At 41.5% G+C, this 14,807-nt stretch overlaps 1 protein-coding gene across 3 annotated transcripts in view; it reads right to left on the bottom strand.

Moving 5' to 3' along the window:
- Positions 1-5,168: 5,168 nt before the first annotated feature.
- The window catches only part of shroom1 (shroom family member 1), a 45,863-nt gene continuing 36,224 nt past the window's right edge, over positions 5,169-14,807 (bottom strand). For 2 of the 3 annotated variants that reach the window (XM_014136803.3, XM_014136804.3), the window contains exons 3-8: positions 14,744-14,796; positions 10,359-10,979; positions 9,630-10,214; positions 9,253-9,361; positions 8,689-8,961; positions 5,169-7,904 (exon numbers count right to left, since the gene is read on the bottom strand). In XM_014136803.3, the coding sequence (XP_013992278.3) occupies positions 7,572-7,904; positions 8,689-8,961; positions 9,253-9,361; positions 9,630-10,214; positions 10,359-10,979; positions 14,744-14,796 (1,974 nt within the window). In that variant the 3' untranslated portion in view covers positions 5,169-7,571. The remainder of the gene's footprint in view (positions 7,905-8,688; positions 8,962-9,252; positions 9,362-9,629; positions 10,215-10,358; positions 10,980-14,743; positions 14,797-14,807) is intronic. The other variant, XM_082960233.1, reaches the window with a different exon arrangement.

The raw sequence follows: 14,807 nt of genomic DNA, 5'->3' as shown, positions 1-14,807 counted from the left end.
TGTCTTTAAAATGGTGTAAAATAGTCATATGTTTGAAAAATTGAAGTTTTTGCATTTTTGAGGTTTTTGAATAACGCGCCACGGGATTACACTGGCTGTTACGTAGGTGGGACGATTTGGTGCCACCTACCCTAGAGAGGTTAACAAAGAGACCCCCCCCATGCGTTTACGAGACGCTGCCATTCTGTTCTGCCAATGCATTAAAAAAAAGCTAGATTTTGATTTTCAATGTCCTTGTTCTTCAGTTCTTGGCTATCCTATCTAGCTAATATTTCTCTGTCAAGTCAGTTATGGCAAGATAGCAAGACCCAGTGTCTGGAAAGTGTTTCATAAGACACTTGTTTTACGCCTTGCTACGAAAGTAGCTTGCAACTTATTTTCAACGTCTCATCATGTCATGTCAATATATGTTACCATGGAAACAATATCAACAAGCCTAAGTGGTCTTCAGTCAGCTCAGCTGTCCTTCAACACAGTATTCTATAATTGGCTAGTTTTGTCTCATCTCTCCTTATGTCCACTGTTAGATCTTTCCTGGGAGACAAATCCCAGAACTAATCCCTTACGATTAAAGATTGCAGTTAGAGTGCAGTATAACTACAGTATGCTGCAAATACTGCATCCAAAATAACACCGTTTTTTTAAACTGCAGTAATTTTGCAGTGTAGCTGCAGTATAATTGCAGTTACCGTGTAGTACACTGCAGTTTTTCTGCAATTACTGCGTCCAAAATTCCACAGTCGACTGCAGTTATTGCACTTTTACTGCAGTTTCAAAACTGCAATCTTTTTAAAGGAATATCCCTTCAGGTGTAGGTTATATGTGGACGTTGTACAAACATCGCCCAGCTTGAGTGTAGTTACATCAACAACAAAAATCTATGGATATGTCCCTCTTACAAAGACAAAACATTTTCTGCTGTAAATATCTTATTGGTCTTGGAGTGTTCTGAGTGGGGAGGGGGAAACGGAAAACTAGATGTTATTGGCAGAGAGATTTGGAACTCTCTTTCCTATTAGTCTATCACCAGGCAGGCCAAAACTCCATCCCATCAAAACAGGCTGGTATTGCAGGTGGTCTTTTTAAAACAGCTATTACATTAAAAGGGCATTATCATCATCTTCACAATTTCACAGTATTGTTTAAACCTCAAAGAGTAGAAATATATTTGAAACACAGGAAAATCACGTTGTTGACTGCACTGGGCCTTTTTAAGACCCAAACAGAAGCAAACAGAACAAACAGAATGAAACGGGGAGGGACCGTCAATCTGAGGGACCAACCTGAATTTGTCCAAAACTCTTCTTGTTTTCATTGCAAAACGTTTTCCGTTTGGAGTAAAAGGTTACTTTTGCAACAGATTAAATGTTTTGCAACAGAATCGGCGTAATGAATACACCCCTTGTCTTTGGTATTGAAACAGTGTTGCCTGGCATTTCTACTGTTTTTGAAACATTGCATCACCTTTGCCTAAAATATTGTAATACTTAAATGTATCAATGCTCATCATTCTATGCATGTGTGAAATAGATATGTGAATGGTCAGATACTCCTGAGTGTTTTCGGTATTTTCTTCAAACTTTTTGTTGGCTAACCGTTGAATAATGTTGGAGTAGGCTAACATTTATATAATGTGCTGACGACTACAGGCTAGCTGAGCCCACCTCCCAAGACAAGTCAGCATATTATTCAAATGATTTCCATGTGTCCCCGGAAACTGCAGGTAGGTACAGTTGAAGTCGGAAGTTTACATACACTTAGGTTGGAGTCATTAAAACTCGTTTTTCAACCACTCCACAAATTTCTTGTTAACAAACTATAATTTTGGCAAGTCGGTTAGGACATTTACTTCGTGCATGACACAATACATTTTTTCTACAATTGTTTACAGACAGATTATTTTACTTATAACTCACTGTATCACAATTCCAGTGGGTCAGAAGTTTACATACAATAAGTTGACTGTGCCTTTAAACACCTTGGATAATTTCAGAAAATGATGTCATGGCTTTAGAAGCTTCTGATAGGCTAATTGACATCATTTGAGTCAATTGGAGGTGTACCTGTGGATGTATTTCAAGGCCTACCTTCAAACTCAGTGCCTCTTTGCTTGAAATCATGGGAAAATCAAAAGAAATCAGCCAAGATTTCATCTGTTCATCTGTACAAACAATAGTACACAAGTATAAACACCATGGCAACACGCAGCCGTTATACCACTCAGGAAGGAGACGCGTTCTGTCTCCTAGAGATGAACGTACTTTGGTGGGACCCCCTTGGGACCCCCTTAGCCCCCTTGTGGCCCCCCTAAATGTGGAGTATGAAATAATTTTTGCATAACAAATTTTTGCTATGGTTCTTTTTTTACATCCGTTATTAGACAGTGGCAATGCCGAACATGGTCTTTTGCCTGCTAATGCCTGCAATGCAGTGAAGAAAACGACATGACAACAATAACGTCTAATTTAACTGGCCCCTCTAACATTACAACTGGCCCCATCTTGGCCCCCCCAGTTGAAATGGTCTAGAACCGCCACTGTGCATTGCATAACCAGGAGTTTGTGTTGGCCATGCTGGTGCGTGAATACGGAGCAGATGTGAATATAAGAGACAATTGTAGGAAGAAGCCATATCACTACCTACACAAAGGGATTTCTGCTGAGGTGAGGGAGCTACTTGGTGAACCTAAGGTCCAGCCCCAGGAAGTTATCCAACTGGAAAGGGAGGAGCTAGATATCTTCCCAGAACTCTCCAAAGGCTTGCATCTTCAAAAGAAAAAGCACAAGCAAAGACCCACTTTTTATTCGCTGAGTGACGACCCGAGGGACGAGAGAGATGAAAGTTCATCCAAGCACAGAGTCGCCTCCGATGTATTTAAGTGACATGAGTCTGATATGAACTGCAATAATATGCTATTATATTTTGCATGAAATCTATTTAATCATGTATGCTTTTGAGGGTTTTTACTCTGATTTAGAGATGACAATATAGGGATATAAGAGGAAGGAACATATGGGGGTACAGTATGTACATAAGGGTTTTATTCAGTTGTGTTGAACTTAGTTTTCATAAATCAACAAGAGCAACCAGCATATGATTCCAGTCCTCTCCCTTTTTAGCAATCAAACCTCAAGAAAACATATTATCAGGATAGGAGGTATAGTAAGTAACTTGTAAAATGTGGTACTCTCTGTTGTGTCATGCACATTGAATTCTTAGTGTATCTAATGGTGTGTCACATGTTTTATTTCATATTGAATTAGTAATGCATGACATACTAATGGGATTCAACGTCCATTTCAGCAGATCCTTGTCAAACTAAATCTGTACATGACCATTTCAACAACAGATTAAGAATCCATTTAAACATGATTGTGTTCCTGTATTAAACATGTGATTAAGAGGAGAATAGGGTATGGATATGGTTTCATGCCTGGACATTTATAGTGCCTTCACTCTCTGTGTTGGTGATTTCCATTTTTATAATCATTTCCTTGTATAGTCGTCGAACTGTGAAATATATTATAGGTCATTTTTGATTGATTTTCTTTCTAAGAAATACATTTGTGGGAAGAGGCTGTAGTACTGAATAATTGTGAAAATGAACAATAGTATGTGGCCTAACTGTTCAAGATTCCTGTAGTATGAATGTGTTATGGTGAGTGAATAGTGATAAACTGTTTAAGGGTTGAGTTGGTAAAATGCAAAGACATGCTTATGAAATCTCTAGTATGATTTTCAAATCATATGCCTTTTGTCTTTAATCTGTGTCATTGCTCTCATACAATACATACTTTACTAATAATTATATGTCATTTGCCAGTGTTAGGAAAAAAACTATATTTCATGAAGATAAAACCATCTACTGAACTCTGGCATCCCAAATATCAGCATGTGAAACATCTCTCTGTTTGTTGGTTTTGTGGCTTCATATAGGCAGCATGAGATTGTGATTCAGCTAACTGAGCATGTGCTAATGTCAGCCTGGGCCCCCAAGGCTGAAGAGATGAGAAGTGAACAGGCTTACTCAAGCTGTGTCTCTGCCCCTCTCATGATGTCACCTCCTTCGCATTGAAATATCTGCGTCAAGCCAATTCTCACCCCAGGGCTGGAACAAATGTTCCCACTGCAGCAGGGCCAGGGGCGAGGACACAGTCACACGAATGACTCGTCACTGTTTTTTATTACACAACACTTTTTGGATCACTACCCACAGTCCCACACTACTGTAGCCTGAATATTCACTGGACCACTACCCACACTACAGTAGCCTGAATATTCACTGGACCACTACCCACACTACAGTAGCCTGAATATTCACTGGACCACTACCCACACTACTGTAGCCTGAATATACACTGGACCACTACCCACACTACTGTAGCCTGAATATACACTGGACCACTACCCACACTACTGTAGCCTGAATATTCACTGGACCACTACCCACACTACAGTAGCCTGAATATTCACTGGACCACTACCCACACTACAGTAGCTTGCATATGAGATCTGTGTAACACAGGTTTTGCTATCCTTGTATATTGCAAATGTCTCTCAATCAGTTTATTGTAAAATCCAATTTAGTTTTATGTCCTGTTTGCTACAGTATGCATATGCTTAGCTTGACCTTCTCTAGTAACCTTGGGAGTCCGACGAAAGGTACTTTGCTATTGGAAGTTAGTTAATGCTGTATTCTGGCATCTCGCTCTTGGTTTCTGGAGGGATGTGCCAAAAAAAATCCTGTTTTTTTCTCAAACATTCAATGCCTCATAATAGGCGTTTGTTGTTGTTCACAAACAAACTGGGCAGCATTCCATCAGAGCTGCTAACGAGGCCAGAGGACATGGGGAGATGCCTCCCTTCAACAAGCCGATCGAATCCCACTGAATTAGAGCTCATCAGCCTCTCCATATAACACATACCATTTCAGCCTCTCCATATAACACATACCATTTCCGCCTCTCCATATAACACATACCATATCAGCCTCTCCACATAACACATACCATATCAGCCTTTCCATATAACACATACCATATCAGCCTCTCCATATAACACATACCATATCAGCCTCTCCATATAACACATACCATATTACTGAAGACATTAACAGCTGTTAACATTATGAATCTGTTGTTTCAAAAGATGTTTCAAGAAGCATAAAATTAGTTAGATGTACCTCAGGCCATTTTTATTCAGAGATAGCGAACGGTTTGGTGGAAGGAGAATGTTTAATTTATTCACAATATAACAAATGTCATGAAAATTTCAAGCAACAAATTAAGAAATCTTTCCACAAGGCAAACAAAACACAACACAGGGAGGTGACAGTGAGTCAGACACAATGAAGACAGCCAGAGGAAATACAAAGGTCCATACTGTCATCCCAAGACTGGGATTCATTGAAAACCAATAAACGTGTCATTCGTTGTGATTATTATTTCTAATTGGATCTCTTTCCGGATTGCAAAACCCTACACCCACTAAACAAGCAATACCTGCTTAAAAACATCAGTCCTGTTGTGGGATATTTATTAACAAAACACTTTTTGACAAATGGGTAAAAATAAGTGATAAGTTACTAACAATAATACATGTTTATATACATAACAGGAAATAGCATGGGTCTGTTGAAAGCAAGAATGTCCTTTCTGTTGGTGATACTCTGCCTCGGTTTCCAGGGACAGATCTTTCGCATGTCTCAGGAATTCCTTCAGGCCATATAAACAACGAGGCTCTGAGGCAGAGTCCCACTTAACCTTTGTGGCTGTCCTCTATACAAAGGCCAAAACAAACACACATTTGTTTAGCAAACTGAAATGGACATCGCCGTAAATCTCCAGAGAAATGTTTAGAGTGAGAGAGTTGAGCAGTGTACATTAGAATATTTTGTGGAAATGTATATTGTTTGTGTTCTCCCTAATTATTTCACAAAATAATCCATTCTGCCGATGAAAAGTACATTGATTTTTTTCTTTCTTTCAGTTCTGAAACCATCAATGCCTGAGGAAGTCCTCAAACAGAAGATCCACTCGTGGGTGAACGTTATATAGTACATGAGCACATGTATGGGAGCAATAATAAAATATTCATCTGTGAATTAATAGGATTGGGAAAACAAACAAGGACCAAAGAACACAAAGCAAACACACGGTACTGTTACTTAAACAGGAAAAGGTTTCTCTCATCCTAATCCCCTCACAATGAACACATACAGTATCAATCAGAGGGAAGCAGTGATGTAAGTAAGCTCTGCTGGATCATCATTTAGCACAGGATCATAACAACTGTGCTTTCACTTGGTCAAATTATTCAAACAATATTGATCATAGCAAAACAGAAATCAACATCACACAAGGACCAAAGAACACAAAGCAAACATTATTATGCATTCATAATTTTTTTGCATTATTATGCCAAAAAAAATGTCAAAAATGAAGATTTGTGGTTGTGCATTTCCACATAAGTCAAAACAAATAAATAGGCATGCCTCATGAAGGCTTTTCCTGGGGAATGTTGACATTGAAGGCCACCACAAGGATTCCATTAAAACTATTACTAGAGCGAGAACAGAGTACTGTGAGAGAGCCTAATAAACAGTCTAGTGGAAGGAGGTAAAGGAAAGAGAGTTTTAAGTTCTTGGACATACATTTTTTTGTATAATTTCAAGTCAGCGTAGTTTGTCAGATACAAAGGATATTTCAAAACAAATATCTGGAATGGAAATGCTTAATATCTTTTTAAGAGGTTCACCTCTCTGGTGGAACTTTGTCAGCGTGAAACCATAAGACATACCATCTGTAGCCTGAATTGCAGTGGGTTATCCTGTACATAATTGGCATCGTTGAATGTCATACATACCACCAGTGGAGGCTGCTGAGGGGAGGACGGCTCATAATAATGGCCGAAATGGAGCGAATGGAATGGCATCAAACACATGGAAACCACTCCGACCATTACCACGAGCCTGTTCTCCCCAATTAAGGTGCCACCAACTTCCTAAACTTCCTATATAAATCAGTTGAAAAAACAACATTGGATGGAGTAAGGCTTAGCTTTTGAACTTAGTGTTTTCAAAAGAAAACAGAAATGTGCAGTTACATATCAAAGTGCTTTTTTCATTCACCTTTTTGGTTTTCATCTATAGTGCCTTCATTTTAAATGCGTAAAAAAAACACAAGATTAAATCTACCACCTACTTTGACTGAGATATACAGTATTTTAGCAACCTTATCAGGCTATCCTCACTCACCAGGCTTCAGACAGACACATACAGTACAGTATGATTGATCAACAAGACTACTTCCAGGCCAGAATACAATCTTAAAGCTTATATTGTTTTTCATAGTCAAAGGCGGAGGTGAAAAGGACATAAAATTATAGTGATAATAGATATACTGAACATTCCACACTGTAGTCCTAACTTCTACACCCCTCTAAAGGCACACAGATATTCCTTATACATACATATGGACAGATGGAGTCTGAGGGACTCCTTTGTTGTTTTACAGACATCCATGTAATTTTGCTGGCTGGTGACAGCCCAGGATGGATGAAGTAGAGGCGATTCAGGGCTCTATAAGCCCAGAGAGTTGATGGACATCTGGGGGAGATGAGAGACTAGGATGGGGGCCTAATGGTGGTCCCCAGGGAGGAAGGGTGTTGAGCAGGGACTCCAGCTGCTCTTCCCCCAGACGTTGCCTCTCGTCCAGGTCCTTCATCCTGATGAGGAGCGAGGCCTTGGTCTGGACGAAGTGCTGGTAGTCCTGTAGCTGCTCGGCCGTCAGGCAGCGAGACAGGAAGTTAGACACCATCCTCTCCCGTCTGTCCAGGTTGTCCTTCAGGTCTTTGGCGTCCTCCCACTGCTTGCACAGCAGACGGTGACGGTTGTCCAGAGAATCCTGCCAAGGGATTAAAAAAGGTTGGATTAAATGAATCACGACATTCCCTAAATGTTTCATCATTATCCAATGTGTACTAGTAGTGTTTATGGAAAGGCATTTTGTGGTCAGCTGTTATGGAGAAACTGCCAGTCAAGTAAGCTCATGTTGCAGTTTCACAGTAAAGTGATGCAGTATTTCTTTTTGTCAACAGAGGGCAGGACAGATAGAAATTTGCATCGAAACTGGTTTGGAGTTTGGGTGATTCATTGTAAATACCAGCACTGCTGATAGCAGCAGAAAACACAAGCCACTAAAACACGCTCAATACGAAGGGCAGTCAATGTGAAATTCATAGAAATATTTCAACTATGAGCCCATTGAATACAAATATGAAGATCCAGGGAAACAATAAAACATCAGAATTTAGCATGGGCACTTAAGCAAATTTGAAGCACACAAAACTAGAACATTTAGCAAGAAACTACAGTGGAGATAATCAGAGGGGAATCACATGACATCGGGTGATATACATTGCAGTCTAATCATAATATCTTATTAGGAATTGACTGAAAAGTACATATCCATCTGAGAAACACTGTCAGCATGTTCATTACAAAACCTATTAAAGGCAATAAATCAAATAAACAACATCAACAATCCCTCTTAATGTCTCACAATTGCTCAGATAAGGTGCTTTTTTCAACCAGCATGTTTGCACGTTGCATGTTTGATCCCAAGTAAACATCAGGCCTATGAGTGGTTGAAAGCATGATCGCATCACTACAGTTTCAGTCTCTCTCACCTTCTCCTCTTCGTCTGTGTGCTGGTCCACGGTACTCAGGGCGTTCTGCACGCGGGCCAGCCGAGAGGACAGACACAGCAGCAGGCTGACCACGCGTTCCAGGTCTCCGATGAACAGGCTGTAGCGCTCCAGCTCCACGGGCGTACATCGCTCCCGAACCAGGGCCTCCACGGCCTCGCCCCACACCCCATTCTCACGCATCTCCACCTGCAGGGCACCACAGGGCTCCTCCAGGGCCCGCAGGCGCTCCTCAATACACGCCACCAGCAGCCTCTGTAGGAAGGGGAGGGAATTGGTGAGTTTGAGAGAGAACATTATACATGACATTGTGCTTTTGGGCTCTTTGTGGTCAGCTCAAAACAAACAGGACATAAGATAAACTGTCAGACTCTTATCTGGCATCTCAATAATCAGGGCAGACTTCATCAGGTGATGCCAAACCTACTTAGTTAATAAACTACATCCAGATGATATTAAGATGACATCATCAACTGGCAGAGATAAAGTAAATCCACTTCTATTACAAAAAAAAAACATAATGCAGAGCTGAAAAGCAATAATGACCTTCTTCTCCGTGACATCCGCCTTGCTCAGTGGCTCTGGTTGGGGTTGGATTTGATCATCATCATCAGGAGATGTGGGAGGTGCTTCAGCATCATCCACTGTTTCAGAGCTTCAGGTAGAGAGAGAGCGGAAAAAGACACACGCATGATACTGATGATAGTGATGTATATGGATGAGATTAACCTTGAAAAGATGCTCATCGGTCTTTAGCCATGAGATTGTCTTTTACACGTGTCTCTTAATCTAACTGCAATTTGTAAGCAGATATCTAGGCGCGTTGACGTAACAGCAGGTAACATGGCACCTGCTGATCGAGGGTCTGGCCATCAGACACCTGAACCGGTGCAGTATAATGTGTCTAATGATGAGATAGTCACCTGTCTGCAGCATCTCTCTGCTCCTGCTTCTTCTTATAGTGCTCCTCCATCAGCAGAGTGTCCTCCGACAGTAGATGCTCCATTAGCATCAGCGCCGTCTTACGATTGGTCAACGGGTGCAGCACCCGAGCCAGCGATTGGTCCGCTGTGACCACCTCCTCCACCAGCTCCTCCCACTTTGACTCCTCTGTGGTTGGTGTCTTTTCTGGGCTCTCTGTCTCGCCTGCTGGGGTCTCCTCCTCCACCGCACCGGTTTCCTTTTCTTCCTCTGGTTGCTCGCCCTCCCCACTCTGGGAAGTGTCAGTGTCAGGGACTGGTGTGGTGGAGGAAATTGTAAGGGGCTCACAAGCTGCCGGAGCAGGGGCTAGATTTGGAGTTTCTCCCTTGGCCAGATAATCAGAAAGTGCTGAGTCCTCGCCCTTGTCTTTGCTCCCTGGTTCAGGTGGTATGATCCACAGAGTGGGGTCTGTGGTGACTCCACAGCTCAGGGAGACTTCTTGAGGGGACTTGGGACTCACACTGGGCTCGTCCACTGACTGCTCTCTCACCACAGAGTGGTGTAAAGGACGGGTGGTCTTCACTCTGCTGGAATGAGAAAGACATTCGAAAATTGAATTATTCAAATAATATCAACAGTGATAAATAGCCATTTATACAGTAACATTGATTTAAATGATGAGAATGTCGTATGCGGAGTGAGGGTCACTTTATCATTATATGGTCACCTACCTGGAGCCAGTCTTGCTCTCGCTAGTGCCCCTAGGATTGATGGGTATGGAGGGAGAAGTTGAGGTAGACTTGACCGCTCTCTCACTGGACTCCTGACCGTTATGGGACGGTGGGAGTGGGACGTCGCATAACGGTCGCATAGTGGTCTCGATCTCATCTTTAACGAGGGGGCCAAAGTCATATGATCTGGGGGAGCCATCTGAGCGAGTCCTGACCCGAGACGAGGTTCTCCATGCCGGGGAGACAGACTCACTAGACTCCCTGGTGCTTTTAGTCATCTCCTCTTTGTCTTCCTCGCTGCCCAGCTGTGGTGCAGATTCTTGCTTGAAGAGGGGCTTCCTCTTGGTCTGCCTCTGGGCTTTCTCCTGGCCCTCGCCGAAGAATGAGACGATCCTCTTCTCCTGGCCTGGTCCTGGGCCCATCTGCCTACTGCAGAGCTGGTCCAGCTGCTCAGAGCTCTTATTAAGGACCAGGGAGCGGCTGACCTGGGACATACCCAGCTCCTCCATGGACTTCCCCCGCTGGGCCACCACCCGGACCCGCTGACCCTCAGGGACCGACATGGCCTGGCCTCTCCTCATTACCACCGTCTCCTCATCTAATGGCCTCGGAGTCTGAGCACTGAAAAATAAGACAGAGATTGTGATGATATTCAGATGCTTTGGAGACTGACGTGTCAGTTTCCTTTCAGATATGGTATGTTCTTATCTTACCCAAATCATAGCTTATTAAAAAACACTAGTTTAGAAAAAGACTCCCTGAATATAGTTGTAATGTAGGTTTAATGCTTCTATCTTGATGTTATGTCTATATACTTCTCAGAATGGAATGTTGGTATGGTATACAGTGCCTTCAGAAAATATTCATACCCCTTGACTTATTCCACAATATGTTGTGTTACAGCCTGAATTCAAAATTCATTCAATATATTTTTTTCTCACCCATCTACACACAATACCCCATAATGACAAAGTGAAAACATGTTTTTAGACACATTTTTTTATTTTATTGAAATTAAATACTGAAATATCTAATTTACATACAGTGCCTTCGGAAAGTATTCAGACCACTTGACTTTTTCCACATTTTGATACGTTACAACCATATTCTAAAATTGATTACATAAAAATCTTCAGCAATCTACACACAATACCCCATAATGAAAAAGCGAAAACAGGTTATTAGAATCTTCTGCAAATGTATTAAAAATAAAAAACAGAAATACCTTATTTACATAAATATTCAGACCCTTTGCAATAAGACACAAAATTAAGGTAAAATGCATCCTGTTTCCATTGATCATCCTTGAGATGTTTCTACAACTTGATTGAAGTCCACCTGTGGTAAATTCAATTGATTGGACATGATTTGGAAAGGCACACACCTGTCTATATAAAGGTCCCACAGTTGACAGCGCATGTCAGAGCAAAAACCAAGCCATGAGGCCGAAGGAATTGTCCGTAGAGCTCCGAGACAGGATTGTGTCGCGGCACAACAACAAAAAAATTGTGCAAAGCCTTCATCAAGGCAAAGGGTGGCTACTTTGAAGAGTACAAAATATATTTTGATTTGTTGAACACTTTTTTGGTTACTACATGATTCCATATGTGTTATTTCATACTTGTGATGTCTTCACTATTATTCTACAATATAGAAAATAGTAAAAATAAAGAAAAACCCTGAAATTAGTAGGTGTGTCCAAACTTTTGATTACTGCATGTAAAATGTGATATTTGTATTATTTTATTTTTAATACATTTGCAAAGATTTCAAAAAAACTGTTTTTGCTTTGTCATTATGGGGTATTGTGTGTATATTGATGAGGGGAAAAAAACGACTTAATACATTTTAGAATAAGGCTGTAACTTAACAAAATGTCGAAAAAGTCAAGGGGTCTGAATACTTTCCGTAGGCACTGTAAGTATTCATACCCCTGAGTTAATACATGTTAGAATCACCTTTGACAGCGATTACAGCTGTGTGCCTTTCAGGGTAAGTATCTATGACCTTTGTACACCTGGATTGTGCAATATTTGCACGTTATTATATTTTTAATTCTTCAAGTTCTGTTAAGTTGGTTGTTGATCATTGTTAGACAGCCATTTTCAAGTCTTGCCATAGATTTTCAAAACTGTAACTAGGCCTCTCAGGAACATTCAATGCCATCTTTGTAAGCAAATCCAGTGTACATTTTGTCTTGTGTTTTAGGTTATTGTCCTGCTGAAAGGTGAATTTGTCTCAAAGTGTCTGTTGGAAGGCAGACTGAACCAGGTTTTCCTCAAGGATTTTGCCTGTGGTTAGCTCTATTCAGTTTCTTTTTATCCTAAAAACACCCTAGTCCTTGCCGATGACAAGCATACCCATAACATGATGCAGCCACCACCATGCTTGAAAATATGAAGAGTGGTACTTAGTGATGTGTTGGATTTGCCCAAAACATAACACTTTCTATTTAGGACAAAAGTTAATTTCTTTGCAGTTCTACTTTCGTGCCTTATTGCAAACAGGATGCATGTTTTGGAATATTTTTTAATCTGTACAGGCTTTCTTTTCACTCAGGTTAGTATTGTGGAGTAACTACAATGTTGTTGATGCATCCTCGGCAACTGAGTTAGGAAGAACGCCTGTATCTTTGTAGTGGCTGGGTGTATTGATACACCATCCAAAGTGTAATTAATAACTTCACCATGCTCAAATGGATATTCAATGTCTGTTTTTTTACCCATCTACCAATAAGTTTCCTTCTTTGCGAGGCATTGGAAAACCTCCCTGGTCTTTGTGGTCAAATTTGTGTATGAAATGCACTGCTCAACTGATGGACCTTACAGATAATTGTATGTGTGGGGTACAGAGATTAGGTAGTCATCCATGCAACTTATTATATGACTTGAACTTACACTACATAGCCAAAAGTATGTGGACATCTCATTCCAAAATCATGGGCATTAATATGGAGTTGGTCCTCCCTTTGCGGCTATAACATCCTCCACTCTCCTGGGAAAGCTTTCCACTAGATGTTGGAACATTGCTGTGTGGACTTGCTTCCATTCAGCCACAAGAGCATTAGTGAGGTCGGGCACTGATGTTGGGCAATTAAGCCTGGCTCGCAGTCGGCATTCCAATTCATCCCAAAGGTGTTCGATGGGGATGAGGTCAAGGCTCTGTGCAGGCAAGTAAAGTTATTCCACACTGATCTCGACAAACCATTTCTGTACGGACCTCGCTTTGAGCACGGGGGCATTGTCATGCTGAAACAGGAAATGGCCTTCCCCCAAACTGTTGCCACAAAGTTGGAAGCACAGAATCGTCTAGAATGTCATTGTATACCGCAGCGTTAAGATTTCCCTTTACTGGAACTAAGGGGCCTAGCCCGAACCATGAAAAACAGCCCCAGACCAATATTCCTCATCACCAATCTTTACAGTTGGCACTATGCATTCGGGCAGGTAGCGTTCTCCTGGAATCCGCCAAACCCAGATTGGTGAAGCGTGATTCATCAATCTAGAGAGCGTGTTTCCACTGCTCCAAAGTCCAATGGCGGCGAGCTTTACTCCACTCCAGCCGGCGCTTGGCATTGAACATGGTGATCTAAGGCTTGTGTGCGGCTGCTCGGCCATTGAAACCCATTTCATGGAGCTCCAGACGAACAGTTTTTCTGCTGATGTTGCTTCCAGATGCAGTTTGGAACTCTGTAGTGAGTGTTGCAACCGAGGACAGACGATTTTTATGCGCTACAGCACTTGGCGCTCCCATTCTGTGAACTTGTGTGGCCTAACACTTCGCGGCTGAGCCGTTCTTGCTCCTAGACATTTCCACTTCACAATAACAGCACTTACAGTTGACAAGGGCAGCTCTAGCAGGGCAGAAATTTGATGAACTGACTTGTTGGAAAGGTGGTATCCTATGACAGTGCCACGTTGAAAGTCACTGAGCTCGTCAGTACGGGCCATTCTACTGCCAATGTTTATCTATGGAGATTGCGGGTGTGGCTGCAAAAGCTGAATCCACTCATTTTAAGGGGTGTCCACATTGTATTTAGGCTTGCCATAACAAAGGGGTTGAATACTTATTGACTCAAGACATTTCATCTTTTCATTTTTAATTAATTTGTAAACATTTCTAAAAACAATTCCACTTCGACATTATGGGGTATTGTGCGTAGGCCAGTGAAACACAATATCTCAATTGAATCAATTTTAAATTCAGGCTGTAACAACAAAATGTGGAAAAAGTCAAGGGGTGTGAATACTTTCTGAAGGCACTGTATGTGTTTTTCCGCAGTAAATCAAGTTTGAGCAAGCATCCGTGTACAACACACGGTTTACAGTAAATATTACAGGCACAGATACTCCCACATTCCCAATAAGCTAGTGAGGGCAACATACCTGGAAGTGTCCAAAGTATTAACTGGTGAGGGATCATTCATGTAGTTGTGACCCTGTAGCCAAA

The sequence above is a fragment of the Salmo salar genome, chromosome 13 (genome assembly GCF_965601325.2).
Source record: "Salmo salar chromosome 13, fSalSal1, whole genome shotgun sequence".
In the NCBI taxonomy this organism is placed as follows: domain Eukaryota; kingdom Metazoa; phylum Chordata; class Actinopteri; order Salmoniformes; family Salmonidae; genus Salmo; species Salmo salar.
This window is presented reverse-complemented; position numbering and strand designations above follow the sequence as displayed.